The sequence below is a fragment of the Colossoma macropomum genome, unplaced genomic scaffold (genome assembly GCF_904425465.1).
Source record: "Colossoma macropomum unplaced genomic scaffold, Colossoma_macropomum, whole genome shotgun sequence".
NCBI classification, from domain to species: domain Eukaryota; kingdom Metazoa; phylum Chordata; class Actinopteri; order Characiformes; family Serrasalmidae; genus Colossoma; species Colossoma macropomum.
The window spans coordinates 4,453,587-4,474,289 of record NW_023494793.1 but is presented as its reverse complement, the minus strand read 5'-3'; the positions used below and the strand labels follow the sequence as shown (position 1 = coordinate 4,474,289).

General features: G+C 39.6%; 1 protein-coding gene across 1 annotated transcript in view; it reads left to right on the top strand.

The window, feature by feature from the left end:
• Positions 1-20,703, top strand: part of si:ch211-158d24.2 (multiple epidermal growth factor-like domains protein 9) — a 58,808-nt gene that overhangs the window by 17,702 nt on the left and 20,403 nt on the right. Inside the window, exon 3 of the mRNA XM_036578242.1 lies at positions 16,030-16,169. Within this exon, the coding sequence (XP_036434135.1) occupies positions 16,030-16,169 (140 nt within the window). The remainder of the gene's footprint in view (positions 1-16,029; positions 16,170-20,703) is intronic.

Genomic DNA, 20,703 nt, shown 5'->3' with positions numbered 1-20,703 from the left:
CACTAAAATGAATTTGTATTCCAGCAACTTAATTTTCATTATCAGCCTTTAACATGACAAAGGCAAGTGCTGTAGGTATTGATACTCTGTGAAAATGCAGTTATGATTTGATATCCTGTTTATTTGAAATACATTGTGTGTGAGGGTCTTACTGCGTACGTGCACGGTTAATGTAAAGTACAATGCAAAACACAAAAGTCAGTACCGTTCATTCAGTTCATGTATATTTAGTTATAGTATCTGTAAGCTTTGTTAAAACTACATACAACTGAAAAAATATAATAACAAAATAACAAATTAATGTTTTTTTTTAACAAATACAAATTTTGGCCATTTTCACACATTGCAAAAGATTATATACATATATATCGCTTCTGTCGGAAGAAAATCTCCATTTTTGCCATTTTTCAGTTTTTGACAGAATTTGAAAATACCTGTTGCTCTTTACATTGTTTGTAAATTTCATGATGAATGGATGAAAAGAAACAGCCCAAAATGAACCTGAAAGAAGTCTGGTTCCATTGACTTACATTAAAAGTAAAGTAGGTTTTTTCCTTCTCCTGTAAAGTTACCATTTTGGAGATACAAGGTTTCTTCTGACAACAGTGATATATATATATATATATATATATATATATATATATATATATATATGACTTACTACTATATATATAATATATAGACTTACTATCATATGTATGTGTGTATATATATATATATATGTATTTAAAAAAAGGCTCATAAAAATCAGCCACTAAATTTGCTGTCGGCTATAAAGAAATCAGAATCAGTCGTTAAGCTTCATGGTCAGTGCATTTGTGATATATATACAAATGTTGATATGACGGCGGCGATGTGTGATGCTTGTGATGGTTGTGATGGTTGTGTGTGTATGTGTGTGTTTATGTTGGATTGAGTTCTAAAGAAATGAAACTGTCCTGATGTGTGGGAGGTAAATTGTCATTCCTCTCTCTCTCTCTCTCTCTCTCTCTCTCTCTCTCTCTCTCTCTCTCTCTCGTCTTTTGTGTTTTAAATGCTACAAGTGACTGAAAGAGAAGCCGAGAGTGAGAATTCTTTCACTGTCCTGCTTCCACTGTATTACTGTGTCATTACTGCAGTAACCTACCAGGAAGAGTCAGAGTTATATAAGAGCTCTTCATACGCTCTGCTGGCTGCCGTCACTCACTCGCTTTATACTCAATGCCCCGTATCAGAATAAACACACCAGACCTGTCATTATTATGATGATAAATAACATACTGAAATGATCCATTTACAGTAATCAGTCTGCCTTGAAACTCACCACCTTTAAGGCATTCTGGAATTAGAGCTGCAGTTTGAATATGAATTTCATAAGGAAATCATTTTGGATGCTAGTATTATTCGATCTTCATTCTCCATGGACATTTTATTAACTTCATACTCGATGTTTTACAGCTGCTTCGGTCATTTTAGATTCGTCCACAGCTCAGTTTGTCTTTCTGAACGTTTTTAACGGCTTCCTCCTCGTTATGCGAAGGCTGTGTAGGAGTGCGTATGAGATTAATTTTATATATTTTTCTGCTGAATGGGTTTTGTGTGATTTCAGTGGGAGTGATGTTCCTCTTCCTGCTGTAGAGAAGCTTACCTAACGCTTTACCGTCCATCAGCCAGCCAGAAGGACACTTCCTGATTCCACGGTTGTCATGGCTGTACAGGATCAGGGGAGGAGGATGAGGCACGCATCACCATGGCAACTGAGAGAGAAAGAGAGAGGGAGAGAGAGAGAGACAGGGCTCCAGTCGTTGTGTAACACTGACCTAGTTAGCATGCAGCTGATCCGCCTCGGGCTTGTTGAAACATTCATGAAGCGCACACACACACACACACACACACAGGCGGCAAACACGTTAGCATGGAGTTATGCTAGCATACCATACCTGAAAAGTCTTTGGACGCTTATCTAACTGTCGGTAAACTTTAATGAAGTTCTTTATGTTACTTTATGAAATGTTGAACAAAATTATATTTGCTTAAATGACCAAGACTAGTTTTGCTGGAACGCCATTGGCCACATGGCATTTATCACGCAAGTGTTGTTTATTTGCCCAGAAAAACACTAACAATAATACAGTAATAGTGATTTTATGTATGTCAGTGTTTGTTTAACCATTTCCAAACCTCTCCTCGAGGCAGCTCTTCGTTCTTCAGACTCACAAGATGTCAGCTATTTTTTTTAAACCAAGAAGTTCTTATTGTCTTACTTTGTACTGTGTTTGTGTTTATTTGCATTTATTCTAATGATATAAGGCATTTTTACACTTATTGCCAAGATGGTTTATGTACACACACCGATCAGGCATAACATTATGATCACCTCCTTGTTTCTACACTCATTGTCCATTCTGAGAATGATCCACCATCCAAATAGTACCTGCTCTGTGAGGGTCCATGGGGGTCCTAACCACTGAAGAACAAGGTAAAAGGGGGCTAACAAAGTATGCAGAGAAACAGATGGACTACAGTCTGTAACTGTAGAACTACAAAGTGCACCTATATAGTAAGTGGAGCTGATAAAATGGACAATGAGGGTAGAAACAAGGAGGTGGTCATAATGTTATGCCTGATTGGTGTGTGTGTGTGTGTGTGTGTGTGTGTGTGTGTGTCTTGGCAATAAGTGTAACAAAAGCCATATATTATTAGAATAAATGCAAATTAACACAAATAGAATACATAACTTGATGTTGATGTTATATTATTACTATTACAACTAGTAATAAAAATAGCAATAATAATAATAATAGTAATAACCATTAGTATTATCCCTACTGGTATAAGCTAGCTGGCTTCGTCTGTTTCTAGCAACCTCTGGTATGTTCGCTCCCTCTCTCATGTGTACCTAAGCAGCTTTTGTGCCCATTGCTATTGCAATGAGTTTGTAGTTTAAAAAATTTGCGGGCCCACTATGAGTACAGGGTGCTTTACGGCCCACTGGTGGTCCGCGGACTACAGGTTGAGAAACCCTAGTATAGTGTAGTGGGTATTCCATGCAGCAGACGGGCAGGGGTTTGATTCCCCACCAAGGCAAGCACACCACAGCACACCAATAAGGCTACATTAACTGGTACGTTCACTGCTGGTTCACTGGCCCAAATCTGATATTCTCACCAAATCTGATTTTTTTGTAAACAATCACAACTGCCAACGAACGCCAGTCGCTCCCAGAGGATCAGTTTCATCTTCACCAGCATCACAGGAGCCATCAATGGCTCATCACCCAGAATGTGTTCCAGCTCGTCGTAAAAAGGCGCGGTCACTTCTCGCTCTCCTGCGGCTGCGTTCGGCCATTTCTTTAGAAATCTCTTTGACCACTGAGCGGTTTGGATGAGTCTCTTCTAATTTTTTGTACAGAAACATCACCTCAAATGTTTATGATCTCAGCAGCACAAAGTTCTGACAATTGTCGAGTTGGATTGACGTGAAAGCCGCATGAGTTCCGATCTGGCTGTTCAGACTGAGTCGCATTGCCGCATTTAGATACGTATCGGATTTCAGTTCCACATATGAAAGCATCTCAAATCAGAATTAAAAATGTCAGATTCAGTGTGTTTATCTGTTCACACTGACATACAGACACACATCTGTGTCACTTATGGAGAAAAAGATCAGATTTGGGCCACTTTTACCTGCTGTGTGAACAAAGCCGAAGAGGCCTTGGCCAAGACTCCTAACTATACATTTACCTACATCCTATGCATTCAAGTTTCTCTGGATAAGAGCGTCTACAAACGCATGACTATGAATGTAATTGTCCAGTTGTTTGCTGTTAAAACATGTAAAGGGTAGCATTATAGCCCCCTTCCTATAAAATGGAATAGTACACTGAAGGATGTGCCTGTGTTTTATTATGTAGCTATCTTTTCTGTTCAGTCATCTAAGGGAAACAAAATCATCGCATAGTTTCTCCCTCTTATCCATGCAGAAATGCTGCCAGGCATTTTGGCCTGGTGGTCTTTTGTGCGCCAGATGGGACAGGGGCTGTATTATGGGCAGCATTGAATAGTGTCCAGTTTGCTTGGTCTTTATCAGTGCGGCCTTTTGACTCTCTGCTGAGTGAGGGGTTTGTGTTGTTAAATATTTTGGTGTGGGGGCATTAGCGGGGGGCTTTTTGGAGAAGACGGGGGGATTTCTGACAGTGTCATATTGAGCTTCACGCTACTCAGCGTTCAGAAGCAGCACAGTCTTCTGTGTCCAAACGTCATTCACTGTTGCTTATATGGAGTCCTCGCACTTTGAATACTGAATGTGAAACAACGAGTGATGTGTTTCAGCTGGTATTTCAAACACATATGAAACATATAATATTTTATTGCACATGCTTGTTTATCAATAGGACAATATATACCTGTTTGAATAGATATAGGAGGGTCGTTCTCCATTTGGAGTGAGAATTCAGATGGATACAGTTTTAAAAATATTTCTTTCATCCCAAAACTAAATAATCTTAATATGTCCATTAACATCTCCTATTATCATATATGCCAAAAGGAGAGCTTAATTCAAACATATTTTACAGTCACTGGTATTGTATGAATATGGTGTAACACCAGTGACGGTGACTCCAGTGACATTCTGGTTCAAACTGAGGATTTTGTAAACTGGCTGACTCATTGTTGGTCAGGTGACCTTGTGTATTTAAAATCAGTAATAAAAATGATATGCAGCATTATTTTGACAACATTTTAGTTACCCAGCCACTAAAGCACAAAACACCAGTGACACATAGAAGTTCTGAGCTGCCTGATAAACAAAATTATTAATAATTAATGAAATATAGTGAGCGAGTGTGACTCGCCTTCTCATGCCTTGAGACGCTTCCTCTCTGATGAGCCTCGACCCAAAGAAGCAGTTTAATAGAGCTGAAAATACTGTGTTAAAATGTAATATAAGAGTCCTGATAACACCAGTGACCAAACATCTCTGCTGAAAATGTTTTTTTTAATAAATCATTTTTAAAATGTATTTAAGATTAATGATATAAAAAGTAAACAGGAATCTGTTTGATACAAATTCCGAAAAAAAACCTCTAAAAATATTGTTTTATATTAAAAAAGTTTCTCATGTGTTAAAAATTGGTTTTGTGACGTGCTGTTTAACAGATGAAGAGCGACTATGAAACATCAGAGAAAATCAGAGAATCATAAGGGAAAAGTGTTATTTAATCTTAGGTCAACAGTTTAAATGTACATACTGACTTTTGGAGCTGTGCCTGATATTTTAAGCATCTTTTTAAGCCCTGGAACCTTTGTTGACATGGCTTCCCCTCCAGATGGAGAATGACCCAGGAACATGTATCCACCTATTCAGCCTACAGCAGCTTAGCCCCGCCCATTCCTGATGAAGTTATAAGGAGTGTTTCAGTCTAGACTGCTTTTTAAAGCAGAGGTCACAGTAGCAAATCAGCATGTTCAGATTATCATATCATTTACATACACCAGTCTTAAAGGGACAGCAACAAAAACAGGCTAATTGAGAGAAAGGGATAAAGAGGAAAATGCAAGAAAATGTAAGAAAAGTGTAGGATATGGTCCTTTAAGTGTTTTCCACCCCTGGTTCTGGTTATTAGAGTGATGCTGTATGGCAGAACTATAAGTAATATGGTTGTGCTAGTAAAACCTGCTGAACTGAAATGAATGCAGGGCGAGAGAGAGAGGGAGAGAGAGAGAGAGAGAGTTCAGTGTTATTAATGAGTGTGATGTTGGGCCGGGGTGGTTGTGAGAGATAAATTGATCATTATCTGACCTTGATAGTCCAGACACTGTGTTGGTGTGAAACACCCCACACTATTCATGTGCCTAAAGCGATGACTGTTTTTTTTTGGGGGGGGGGGCGCTGGTGTCTCCCTTTTTGTGTAAAGTAGAAATTGCCTGTCTGGCAATAGAGCTGTGATTTTACCCCCCCGCCTTTCTCTCTCTCTCTCTCTCTCTCTGTCTCCTTCGGTCTCTTTCTCTCTCTCTCCTTCGGTCTCTCTCTCGATGACAGGTCGTATGTCACACCTCACTCTCATTCCCCAGCATGCTCTGTGCTCCTGAGCTGTCACCATGGTAACCTGACTATCGGCCTGCACACATCCACATATACATGCGCCCACACACGCCTGTGCGCACTAACACACACACACACACACACACACACACACACACACACACACACACTCACGCTCACACATCAGTGCTAATGCTCTCAGTAATCCCCCGCAGACCGCCCAGCACGGAGGAGCTCCCTCTTTCTGTGAATGGAAGAGTGCAGCAGTTTCAATACTAATGTAGACTCTCTCTCTCTCTCTCTCTCTCTCTCTCTGTCTCTCTTTCTCTCTGCACCCCCACCTCTATTTCTTTCTCTATTTCTTGCCATTCACTCTCTCTATCTGTCTCTCTATCTCTCGTTTTTTCTTCTTTTTTTCTCTCTCTCTCTATTTCTTTTTCTTTCTCTCACCTTTTACCTCTTTCTCTCTCTCCCGTCTCTTTCTATGGTCACTCTCCCCCCCGTATATACATTCTCTATTGCTGTCGGTTTCTCTCTTTCTCTTTCTTTTTCTCTCTTTCTCTTTCTTACCCCTCTCTCTTTCTTTCTCTTACTGTCTCTCTCTTTGTCTCTCTCTCTCTCTCTCTCTCTTTCTCTCTTTCTACCCTCTCTGTCTCTCTCTCTCTCTCTCCTTCCCCACCTCTGTTTCTTTATACCTCTCTATTTCTTGCCATTCACTCACTCTCTATCCGTCTCTCTATCTCTATTTTCTTTCTCTCACTTTCTTCCTCTTCTTCTTCCTCCTTTTCTCTCTCTCTCTCTTTTTATGGTCACTCCCTCCCACCATATATACATTCTGTAATGCTGTCTCTCTGTCTATCCTTTTCTCTTCTCTTTCTCTCTATTTCTTTCACTTTTTCTCACTTTCTTGCTCTTTCTCTCCCTCCCTGTCTATGGTCACTCTCCCCCATATGTACATTCTCTATTGCTATCTGTTTCTCTCTCTCTCTCTCTCTCTCTCTCTCTCTCTCTCTCTCTCCTCTCTCTCTCTCTCTCTCTCTCTCTCTCTCTCTCCCTCTCTCCCTCTCTCTCTCTCCCTCCCTGCAGTAGGTCAGTAATGTATAATTCATGTTGTGTGGTGTGTTTGTGTCTCAGTGTATTTAGTGTATAAAAGCTGAGTGTCCTTTTCTTCACAGCTGGATCTTTCATAGTGGATATATTTGAATGTATGTATGCCTGTGTATGTGTACGTGTGTGTAGACCACCCTTATTTTTAGTCAATGTAACCATTAAGTACAACATATTCATTTTTCAAGAGATATTTCTGAGGAGATTAGAAGATAATCCACTTTTATAAGGCAGGAGAAAGTCAAACTTTCCAAAACTGACAAAGGTAACCCTTAAAATCTCTTAAAGTCTTATTATTCAGTATCCACAGGCACTTCAATGCAAACTGGCTGAGCTATTCTTACATTATAGAAGTGTGTAATAAAACTTTGGGCCTTGGCTTGTTAAAGGGCTTAAATAGATAGAAGATTGAAAGAAAATGGGGCTCCTAACAACCATCTGGAAGACCTGGTCGACACCAAAACTGCCCCCATCAGATAAACAGCACTTCAAGCTCTCATCTCTGAGAGAGAGGAGAAAATCAAGCTGCTTCAGATCTGAAAACATCCACAGGTGTTTCTGTCCATCCTTCCACTGTGAGAAGACGACTCAGCGCTGTGGGTCTGAAAGGATGTGTAGCTGTCAAGAAGAACCTCACTGAGAAAAGGAGACGGACACATCAAACAAAGAAGCTGAACAATGGACTGACCACCCCAGAGTCCAGACCTCAACATCACTGAATGTGTTTGATTACTTCAGAAAATGATCAACCAGCTTCTTAGACTGAACTTTGGAGGCGTGTCTGCAGATTTACTGGAGGAACTGAAAGTGAGTCTCCTGAAAAGAATGGAAGCTGGAATGAAGATAAAATGCAATGAAAATTCATATTATATTTAGTTGTTGAGGCTTCTGTGTGATTTTCTGTTAAATATGCTTTTTACTTTTTCGCCTGAAGCTGAAAAATGAATAGCTTGTGCTTAATGGCCGTGTTTGCTTCTGTGTATCATACATATTTTATGAGGCAGCTTATCAAATCAAAGAGAATGAAGCACCCCAGAAATAAATTGGCATGCTTTATTTCATGAAAGCCCCTCCCTCTCATCAGCACATCCCCTTCTTTCCAACCTCATCCCTTTATTCTCTCTTCTCTTTCTCTAAGCTGCTGCTGTGTGGGTTGTTTTTGGATGTTTCTCCAGGGTTGGCTGGAATCCTATCAGGGAGTGAGTAGTCAGTCCCCCGAGTCTGCTCAGCCCACCTCTATCATTAATCACACTCACACACACACACGTATGCCACATACACATACACCCACATGCACATGCATATATAGTACTGTGCAAAAGTCAGAGACCCTTCACTTATTTCATTTCCAGTCAAAACAGTCATTAAGTACAAGTTATACATTTTTCAGTTTCAGGAAAAAAAGCAGAAAACATACTTAACAGCAAATTACACAGAACCTCAACAACTAAATATAATATTTTTCAGTATTTATTGTGTCTCTCTTCACCATCATTACAGCTTCCATTCTTTCCAAGAGACTCACTTTCAGTTCCTCAAGTAAATCTGCAGACACACCTCCAAAGTTCAGTCTTAGAAGCTGGTTGATCATTTTCTAAAGTAATCAAACACAAAAACCCCCTGAAAGACCTGATAGACAAGAGGCTGAGCAATGGACTGACCACCCCAGAGTCAAAGTTCAGTCTGAGAAGTTGGTATTTTCTGCTTCTCACTGTCCTAATCCAGTATTTTGGGCTTTGTTTTTAGCAGAAGAACCGGTTTTTGGCCTCTCCTCCTGTTTGTTCACTATGGTCTTGAAAAAGATGGTTCTTTAAGGGTTCTTTAGTAAAGGGAATGTTTGTATTTAGAGCCATGAGTTCTATATAGAACCACTTCATGCTTAAATGATTGTTTGCATGGTGAAATGGTTCTTCAGACTGATGAAGAAAGTGTTGTACATGGTTCTGTATAGGGTTCTTCTACTGTTACAAGCTTGACAATGTTAAAATTAGCAGAACACTTTTCGGTGCTATACAGAGCCCTTTTCAGTAGGGTTCTGTATAGGATCATGTACAACACATTCTCCATCAATCTGAAGAACCAGATGCGAAGAACCCTTCAAGCATGCAAATTGTTATTTGAGTGTTCATGGTTCTATATAGAGCCACTGTCTTTACTAAAGAACCCTTGAAGAACCGTCTTATTCAAGAAAGTACTGTTTTTGTCTGCTGCTGTATTTCATCACTGAACTCAGGCCCAGTCCTCGATTAATGGACTGCTGCCCACAGCGCCCCCTACACTGTCAGAAAGAAGTGCACTGTCTGGGAAAATTTAAGGCCCCCCAGGTACAAACAGTGTAAATGTACCCTCAAACGTACAACATTGTCCTTAAAGCAAAATTCCAAAATTCCAGTGATTTTCCAAACGTTTTGCATGATGAAATGATTAAGATGTAAACATTGTGACTTTGAGAGTTTGTTACAGAAGTTTTCTTTACAGTGGTGGTGATAGGAACCAAGGCTCACTATGTCTACAACACAAATATAGACATTTTATTGACTATCTAAAACCACCACTGAACCTACATCTGCCTTCTGAGCTTTTATATGTAGTGTTGATGGTGGTAAAATAGTGATAAATCTGAAAACAGGTTTTCTTTGGGGACTGTTTTGCCTCGTATCCTTCCTACATGTACCCCTCCACCATGAATGGCTTTAATACATAGTTAAAAGCAAATAATGAAGCCATCGCAAAACAATGTCTCAGGTATCAAGCAGTGTATTTATAACCATTTCATGTAATAGTTCGGTGAAGGAGCTGTTAGAGGTGGATGTCTGGTTCCTATCACCACCACTGTGAACAATTCTGACTCTGTAAGTTTCTCTAGAACAGAGCGTTTCACACCAAACCACTCTGAATGACTCTGTTTACATCTCCACTTTTACAGTTCCACTTTAAGGTCCATTCGTGTACCTTAAATAGGTTGTAAAGGTACAATTTCTTCACTTTCCCAGGGGAAAGATGCACATTTGTGTCTTTTCATAACTTACAGTTTTTAAGTAGAAATATAAAATAAAGAGCTTTGAGTCAGGACAGGGTACTGAAGACGTACCCTTGACAGCACCATCACAGTGACAGCGTTTGTACCCTAAATGTGCAGTTTTGTCTGAAAGCAGTGGATTAGTTGACTAGTCTGTGCAATCCCAGCACACACAATACAGAAGAGCCTTTATCAGCAAGAAACCTAGTTTGAAAGCTAATAATAATCATCGTAAAAATGATAAAACACTAAAAATCGGATCTGATTATTGGCTGAGCTGGTAATCAGTTAACCCCTTATATACCCACATGCATAAACACCCAATTATAGCCCAGTGTTTCCCATCTCAGGCCTTTGGAGACCCCTCATGCTCGTGCTTAACCGCTTATAATCCCAGGCTTATTACATACTAAAGCTTATTATCCAGTAACTACAGGGACTTAAGTGCAAACTGGCTGAGCTATTCTTAGGTTATGGAAGTGTGTAATAAAACTTCAGGCCTGCTGGTGGGCCCAGCTATTTAAGGTGTTAAGCTGTATCCAGGCACCAAACACATCTGAACCCAGTATCTGAGCATTGGTCAGTGGTGTTTTTGGAGCTGGAAGCAAAAACTGGGGTCTCTCCCAGGCCTGGACTGTGAAAAAAAAACACTACACCTCATAAAATGTAACCTTCAGCCCAGCATTTACAGCTCCAGACTCGTGTGCTGTTCATTCTGTGTGTTTGTGTGCGCCCATCGTGCTGTGTCCTCTCAGGAAGGTGATCTGACTCTGTATTCATTACATCAGACATTAATACGCACTCGTTTCCCTGTTAATGACTGATCAGCCTGACTGCACTGGACCTTTCTGCATGCGTCAGTGTTGTTAGTAGCAGGAGACTCAGCAGCTGGGCTGATGACTCGCAGCTGGAGGGAGACAGGAGAACACGACCTTGTCGGAATTTATGGCTCCCCTTCACACCCCCTCCCCCCATAGTACATCACACTGTAGGCTGTTTTGATATGAAATGCGAGATTCACACAGTTTTAATGTAGCGAGATAAAAACACTACAACCAAAATATATCATATACTGTGATAAATTACAGTGTCAGGTCTACAAAAATACAATAATACATTAATATAAATATAAATACATTCATATATTTTGTTGATAACGAAAGGGTGAAACACTTACTGACTTAGCACGCACATATATTTGCATATTTGCACCATTAGGCAGAAAAAAAAACCTTTCAGTAACTTCAAAAATACAAAAAATCTGAATAGTAAAGTATTTCAAAGGAACTGCCTACCTTTTCCACGATCATCAGAAAGAATGAGTGATGTAGTACTTTATGGAGAGGAATTCGTGGCAAATTGAAAAGCAGTCACTAATACAAACCCTGTATTGTTTTCATGTCGCTTGAACGCTTCACTGAAAGGCAAGCATGAGGATTTTACAAACGAAATGCTGAATTCATGGCAGAATTGAATACAGTCCATCTTCAAGTGTAGTGAATGCACCACTATATTGCTTTCCACTGTGTACCTTAAACAAATTCACTTCACTGAAATGCAGTCATAACCGTGAAAACAGTGAAACACAGGGCACATTACTTTTCCACAGTGACAAAAGTGTCAGAACGAAAAGCAAAACCTCTGTTAAGTTGCTTTCACGTCGCTTGACCTCTTTACTGTAAAACAGTGCATGAGGATTTGCAACAGATACTGAATAATTCAATAAGCTTTCTGAATAATTCATAGTAGACATTAATAATTAGTAGTAGACATTGAATAATTCATAGTAAATACTGAATAATAAATAGTGAATATTTAATAGTAAATACTGGATAATTTGTTGTGATTACTGAGTAATTTGTAGAAAATACTAAAAAAAATTTAGTAAATACTGAATAATACATGGCGGCATGGTGGCGCAGTGGGTAGCGCTGTCGCCTCACAGCAAGAAGGGCCTGGGTTCGATTCCCGGCCGGGTGACCAGGGTCATTTCTGTGTGGAGTTTGCCTGTTCTCCCCGTGTCTGCGTGGGTTTCCTCCGGGTACTCCGGTTTCCTCCCACAGTCCAAAGACATGCAGTCAGGCTGATTGGACATGCTAAATTGCCCCTAGGTGTGAGTGTGTGTGGATGTATATGTCTGTTTGTCTGCCCTGCGATGGACTGGCGACCTGTCCAGGGTGTATCCTGCCTTCCGCCCGATGACAGCTGGGATAGGCTCCAGCACCCCACCGCGACCCAGAAGGATAAGCGGTTTAGATGATGGATGGATGGATGGATGGATGAATAATAGATAATTCATAGTAGATACTGAATAATTTATAGTAGATACTGAATAATACATAGTAGATACTGAATAATTCAAAGTAGATACTGAATAATTTATAGTAGATACTGAATAATACATAGTAGATACTGAATAATTCAAAGTAGATACTGAATAATTTATAGTAGATACTGAATAATACATAGTAAATACTGAATAATTCAAAGTAGATACTGAATAATTTGTTGTAGATACTGAATAATACATAGTAGATACTGAATAATTCAAAGTAGATACTGAATAATTTATAGTAGATACTGAATAATACATAGTAGATACTAAATAATTCAAGGTAGATACTGAATAATTTATAGTAAATACTGAATAATACATAGTAAATACTGAATAATTCAAAGTAGATACTGAATAATTTGTTGTAGATACTGAATAATACATAGTAGTTACTGAATAATTCATAGTAGATACTGAATAATGAATAGGATATACTGAATAATAAATAATGAATAAGTCAAAGTAGATACTGAATAATACATACTAGGGCATGAATAATTAATAGTAAATACTGAATAATAAATAATGAATAATTCATAGTTGTTACTGAATATTTCATAGAAAATACTGAAAAATAAGTAATGAATAAGTCATAGTTGATACTGAACAATTCGTTGTGATTTCTAAGTAATTTGTAGAAGATACTAAATAATTTATTTATATTCAATACTGAATAATTTACATTCGATGCTGAATAATTAATATTAGATACTGAATAATCATTTTTAATGTTAATATCTGAATAATAAGCCTGCAGGTTAAGGAGTTATGTAAATATACCAAATCCATGTATCACACTTACAGCCCATCCCTGCTTTCAGTACCCATCACGCTTTAGTATTGAGCTATTCAGTGTAAATGGCATGTTATACAGAAGCATACAGCTGTTATTAATGCTAATGTAGTTGCTGTTGAGTGTGTTACAGTCTTAGAGCCTCACTCTGAACATGTGGAGCAGAAGAGGAACAGAGAAAAGCTCTCCGTCTGAGTGTCTCCAGATGAGGTTTGGAGCTGTGGCTCCTCGTGTTGAACACGTGTGATGAACTGTACAGGAAGGGTTGAATTAGAGATGAGAGGTCTAGACGGCTCTGAAGCGCGTATGTCTGCGGTGTAAAGCAGGGCGGTTAGCTGTCTGGACCAAGACTGACCCACATACGCACACTGTCTGTCTGTGTGAGGATGTCGGGAGGGATGACAGTTTGAGTGTGTTGGGGTGTGTTTGTGGGGTTTAGTGTGTCGGAAGTACTAAAGTAAAACACTTGTTTTTGTGTGGAGTGAAACAGAACAGCTGTTAGTCTTTCTGATCAACACTAGCTGCTGATTGGACGATAATACTGCTGTCAGACAGCGAATGGATCATTCTTTTGAACCGAGTGTTGTATTTCCGTTTATGTCCGTGTTTTAGGGCCGTGATATCAGTCGAAACTGATTTACTGAGGCTATGGTGAGTGAGTGAAGCGTGTCTACCCATCAGGTTTGAACATCTAGCTGCAGAAAAATGAATCAAAATGGTTGTTACATCATAGATATATACATACCTAGACGCCGCGCTGTCTGTTGTTCTCTATCTGAGGCGACACGTCTACACGTCCGCCATGTTGGAGAGGTCAAGATCCGCTTGTGAACAAATTCACTTGTATTGAGAGGCGAAGAGTCTCAGGATTAAATCAGCCACAACTTCCTTATTACTCAACCGATTTTCACCAAATTCATTTTGTTATAATCCTCAGACACAGATTAATCCGGGCTGCACAGGTTTGTGTAAAAAGGTGCTAACGTTAATCTATTATGAATATCTACATGAATTAAGGAATGCTAGGCTGCACGGATCTGCTCTCGGTAGCTTTTATTTCTTTGATAACTGATCATGATAATTAGCCGTCCGGACCAGCAGGAAAGTATTCAGTCTGCACCTGACCTTAAAAACTGAGTTTAGTGTGAATAGAAACACAATCAGACACTTTAGCAAATCCATCAATGTGTGAATCACTTCTAATCTTAATACACATAAAAATAAAATAAACACCCAAAACACAGTAAGAAGGATGAAGCTAAAGTTGGCTTCCTAATCGCCAGCTTCTTGTTCGAGTTTTCCCGTTCCACCTTAAATGGAGCAGCTGTCACTGTCTGGTGCCTCAAGCTGCACCATTTAAGGTGGAACGGGAAAAATTTGAACAAGATGCTGGCTGATGCACTATTTAAGGTGGAATGGGAAAATTGAAACAAAAAGCTGGCGAATAAGAAGCTAATTTCAGGTTAGTGTAAGAAGGTGCTAACATGGATCTATTATGAATATCTACACGGATTAAGAAATGCTATGCTTACCGAGCTACAAATCATTAATCATCAATGTAAATAAATAACTACATAAATTAAGATCTGTAATAGTATTGAATGCAGTCCAGCAGTGTTGTTGACCACCCCAAAATTGCAGCGCCATTGACTTGCCTGGCTGAGCCCAAGGCGGCATTTAGGTATTGCATGCACTCAATAATCTAATCATAATCAGATTTCTGCAGTTATCCGATTTTTCAAATGGTCATGTAAACACCATACTCCAATCTAGAAATCCGATTAAGAAATCCGACAAGGAGAGATGGATTTTAGCTCAGTAATCAGATTTCTCAGTGCATGTGAGCTCTTACTCGCTTGTGCGAAAACAGACTGCGGTACCGGAAATAAGCGAGCAGCGTTGACTCTGAAACCAACTACATGCTTGACGAAATGAAGGATTTAAATATTCTTCATTTTCTAGATGATGTTTGTTCATATTTTAGGTAAAGTGATGCGATGTTTTAAAAAAAAGTCGCGGCATGAAGTTTGAGTTTTACATTACGTTTACTTCACGTCTTCTTCTGTGAGTTTATTGGCTGGTTGCAGAGCAGAAATCTGATTACTGCCTGATTTCACATGATCTCATTACTCAAGTGCATATAAACGTGGTGATTGGATTACTGACAAAATCAGATTTTCTGCAGTTATTGGATTTTCAAGTGCATGTAAACACAATCAATGATTTGCGAACTTATTGAGAATTCGTGAATATGTGGTGAGGCGTGTGAAGCTGGCTGGGTGTGTGTGTAGTTGAAGGTCCCCAGTGTAGAGGCTGTAGTGGTGTGTTATAACAAATGTAGCGCGCTATAACAAATGGAAGAAGTACAGAGGATGATCGGATACACTTGGTCATCGCTTCAGTTTGTGTGAACTGTTAATTTACTTTGCTTCATTATACATACATACATACATCATCTAAACCGCTTAACCTTCTGGGTCACGGTGGGGTGCTGGAGCCTATCCCAGCTGTCATTGGGCGGAAGGCAGGATACACCCTGGACAGGTCGCCAGTCCATCGCAGGGCAGACAGACAGACAGACGGACTGCTTCATTATAATGAAAGATTTTATTTGATTCTTAAGGAAGGTTAGTGTGGAGCTGCCCCACTACCCAGTGAAGTATATTTATTCAGCTGATTTTGACTGTCCTCTCTCTCTCTCTCTCTCTGTCTCTCTCTCTCTCTCTCTCTCTCTCACTGTCTCTCTCTCAGTTCGGGGACGTGTGTGTGTAAGACAGGAGTGTATGGACCCAAGTGTGACGACTGCCACCCGGGATTCTTCCACTTCAGCAGTAAAGGCTGTCAGCCGTGCCAGTGCAACCAGCACTCCACCTACTGCCACCCACAGTCCGGTGAGAAGAAGCTATAAATCAGAATAAAATGATGGTCACAGTTCATCACTGACGTAGAAAACGCTGACAACTTCAAAGAATAAGGAAAAAACGTTCCTAACGTCTGAAGGGATTCTTTTTTTTTATGTTTCTGGTTGTATTTTGGGGTCATATGTGTGATAATCGGATCTAAAAGTGAAATTAGAATTTTTAATTGATTTTCATTTTATAATCCTTTACATTTTTGCTAACAAGGATTTCTCAGTACTAAGTTCACTTCATACACCTCTCTGCAAAACCATGCAGATCTGCACAAAAGTTATTATAAGTAATAAACTCATCCCATCACTAGTTTCTTACAGACGTGTTGACATTAAGGTGGAACTACTATTTCTTGTAAATCTATGAAGTAGCAAATAATTATTTGCGCTGTACACACTTAAAAAAGATGGTCCCTCAAGGGTTCTTTAGTAAAGAAAATGGTTCTATAAGGAACCGTGAACACTCAAAGAAGCCTTTGCATGAATAAAGGGGTCACTGTATCACGAACAGGTTGAGGCACTCTTAAAAAAAGCTGGTTCTTTAAGGGTTCTTTAATAAAGAAAATGTTTCTATATAGAACCAAGAACGCTTTGGCATGATTAAAGGGATCTTTGCATCACGAAAGGGTTCTTCAGATTGATGCACTTTCGTTCTTCAAGAGTTCTTTACTAAAGAAAATGGTTCTAAATAGAACCATGAACGCTCAAAGAACCCTGTGCATGATTAAAAAGTTCTCTGCATCATGAAAGGGTTCTTCATGCATGAATGTGATATCCATGATTCTATTTAGAGGGTTCTATAAAGCACCCAAAAGGGTTCTTCTATTGTTACAAGCTTGACATCATAACAGCAGAAGAACCCTTTTGGGTGCTATATATAACCATTTTCAGAAAGGCATATTCTCCATCAGTCTCAAGAATCATTTCATGATGCGAAGAATCATGCAAGGGTTCTTTGAGTGTTCATGGTTCTATATAGAACCATTTTCTTTACTAAAAATCCCTTGAAGAACCATCTTTTTTAAGAATGTGGAGAGTGTGTTGTATACAGCACATATGTGTTCTATATAGCACCAAAAAGGGTTCTGCTGACAAGCCCTCCATCGTAACAGTAGAAGAACCCTTTTCGGTGCTTTAATAATATAAACTATAGCCTACATTTTTAAAAACGTTGTCTTAAGGTTCACATGGGGAAAGTTAACCTAATAACACAGAGCTTGTGAACTGCCTGTAGATAGTTAGACCAATCAGATCCCACCAAACCTCCATGTGTTGTGACATCACAACCACAATTAACAGACAGTTTGGCTCACTCATAGATACACACACCTAGATGCTGCGTTGTCTGCTGTTCTCTATTGAGGCGATACGTCTGCGCGTCCACCATTTTGGAGAGGTCAAGATCCGCCTGTGAACAAATTCACTTGTAGTGAGAGACGAAGAGTCTCAGGATTAAATCAGCCACAACTTCCTTATTACTCAACCGATTTTCACCAAATCTGTTTAGCTATAATCCTCAGACACAGATTAATCCAGGCTGCACGGATCTGCTCTCGGTAGCTTTTATATTTTTAGTAACTGATTGTGATAATTAGCCGACTGGACCAGCAACAAAGTATTCAGTCTGAACCTGACCTTAAAAACTGAGTTTAGCGTGAGAAACACAATCAGACACATCAGCAGATCCATCAATGTGTGAATCACTTCTAGTCTTAATACACATAAAAATAAAATAAACACCCCAAAACACAGTAAGAAGGACGAAGCTGAAGTTGGCTTCCTATCCGCCAGCTTCTTGTTCAGGTTTTCCTGTCCCACCTTAAATGATGCAGCTTCAGGCACCAGAAAGTGACTGCTGCACCACTTAAGGTGGAACGGGAAAATTTGTTCAAGATGCTGGCAAATAAGAAGCTGACTTCAGGTTCATGTATGAAGGTTCTAACGTTAATCTATTATTATTATTATTCATCTATTATGAATATCTACACGGATTAAGGAATACTATAACTTACGCTACAAATCATTAACCATCACTGTAAATAAATAACTACTACATAAATTAAGATCCCCTGAATAGACTATTAAATGAAATAAACTAAATATAAAACCAGAAGAAAAACAATCACATCAACAGGTTCTCTGTGCCTCATTAACCACACGGCCATATCTACATAAACATCACACAAACAATACGCATCACACAGACATGAGGGTGGATCGCTGTGTTCCCTCCGTTATATAATCCTATCCCTCTTTCTGAGAGTGATATTCTTGAAATAGTGTAATTTCGGACAGTATCTTTATCAAACTGCTGCTCTGTAATGGTACTGAATGCAGTCCAGCAGCGATGTTGACCTCCCCAAAATGGCGGCGCTGTTGACGTGCCTGACTGGACCCAACGCGGCATTGAGGTACGTATATCTATGGGCATATTCCATTCAGGGGTCAAGCATCAAGCCAGAAAAGTGGTCTTGTTGGCTTAAACCAAACCAAACAGGCCTAAACCGTAATTCATAGAAAATAAGATATTGTAGTTTAATATTAGTCAGAAAGATTACACTTAGATAGTTTCCCCAAATCGTTCAGCCTTAGAAGACGGTGGTGTTACTGTGATTAAAGAAGGTACTTAAATAGAAAGACTTGTTCGAGATGTATTTGATGTGTGATCAAATACATTATGGTGTGATGTGACTGTGCTGATTCACCATGACCTTTTCGGTGTGTGTGTGTGTGTGTGTGTGTGTGTGTGTGTGTGTGTGTGTCATTAGCAAAACAGGCTCAGAGCTCCTCAGTTTATATAAACAGTCATAAACTACAGCTCTGTAACGTCTTTACATGAGACCGTATTACAGTGCTGTGTGTGTGTGGACGGGAGTGACTGTGCCTTTTTTTGTCTGGCCCAAGTGTAGCGAGAGTGAGTGTGTGTTGGAGTGTATACATATGTTTTTATGTGAATATGTGTGTTTTGCTCGTATACAGCACTGTACAGAAGTCAGAGACCCCCATTCATTCATTTAGTTTCCAGTCAAAACAGTCATTAAGCACAAGTTATTCATTTTCAGCATCAGAGAAAAAGCAGAAACACATATGTAACAGAAAATTACCCAGAAGTCTGAAGAGCTAAATATAATATGAATGTTTCAGTATTTGAGTCACTCATCACGTTTATTCCAGCTTCCATTCTTTTCAGGAGACCTACTTACAGTTCCTCAAGTAAATCTGCCGACACACCTCCAAAGTTCAGTCTAAGTTGGTTGATCATTTTCTGAAGTGATCAAACACATTCAGTGGTGTTGAGGTCTGGACTCTGGGGAGGTCAGTCCATTGTTCAGCTTCTTTGTTTGATGTGTCTGTCTCCTTTTCTCAGTGAGGTTCTTCTTGATCAGCTACACATCCTTTCAGACCCACAGCGCTGAGTCGTCTTCTCACAGTGGAAGGATGGACAGAAACACCTGTGGATGTTTTCAGATCTGAAGCAGCTTGATTTTCTCCTCTCTCTCAGAGATGAAAGCTTTAAGTGCTGTTTATCTGATGGGGGCAGTGTTGGTGTCTACCAGGTCCTCCAGGTGGTTGTTAGGAGTCTCATTTTCTCTGGAGGTTTTAATCATCAATTTTCGTATGCAAGTAGATTATCTAGTATCCAATCTCTTAGGAAATATCTCCTGAAAAATGAATAACCTCTACTTAATGGCTGTTTTTACTGGAAATTGAATAAATGAGGGGGGTCTTTGACTTTTGCACAGTGCCGTGTGTGTGGGTGCATGTCTCTCTGCAGTGTGTGAGTGTAGAGGAAGTCAATGTGTGGTCAGTTTTATGTCTTTCCTCATTTGTAATCTCCACTCAGCACGCAAACGCTTGGCTGCCGCAGCTGCTGGAGTAATTTGGTCTTACAGTAATGGTCCAGCAGTAACTCAGCACAGCTGTCGGGCTTCAGGCCAAACTAAACTGGAACTCCTTCAGGCTACTTCACTCTTATTCTCGCTTACGTGGGTTTTATGGTTTGATCTAAGATTTGGAGCTATAAGCTATATAGCATACATACAAAATAGAGATACACACAAAACAAGACAAAGCCAAAATAAGTACAGTTCTGTCCAGAAGTCAGAGGCCACCATTTGTGAGGAGATTAATTATAAGATAATCCACTTGCATAAGGAATGAGAAAGTCAAAGGAAAACAAGTGGAAAAACACCACTTTCAAAAACTGATTCAAAGCTCCACAGAAAATGGGGCTCCTAACAACCACCTGGAGGACCTACTAGACCACCAAAACTGCCCCCATCAGATAAACAGCACTGAAAGCTTTCATCTCTGAGAGAGAGGAGAAAATCAAGCTGCTTCAGATCTGAAAACATCCACAGGTGTTTCTGTCCATCCTTCCACTGTGAGAAGACGACTCAGCGCTGTGGGTCTGAAAGGATGTGTAGCTGTTCAAGAAGAACCTCACTGAGAAAAGGAGACGGACACATCAAACAAAGAAGCTGAACGATGGACTGACCACCCCAGAGTCCAGA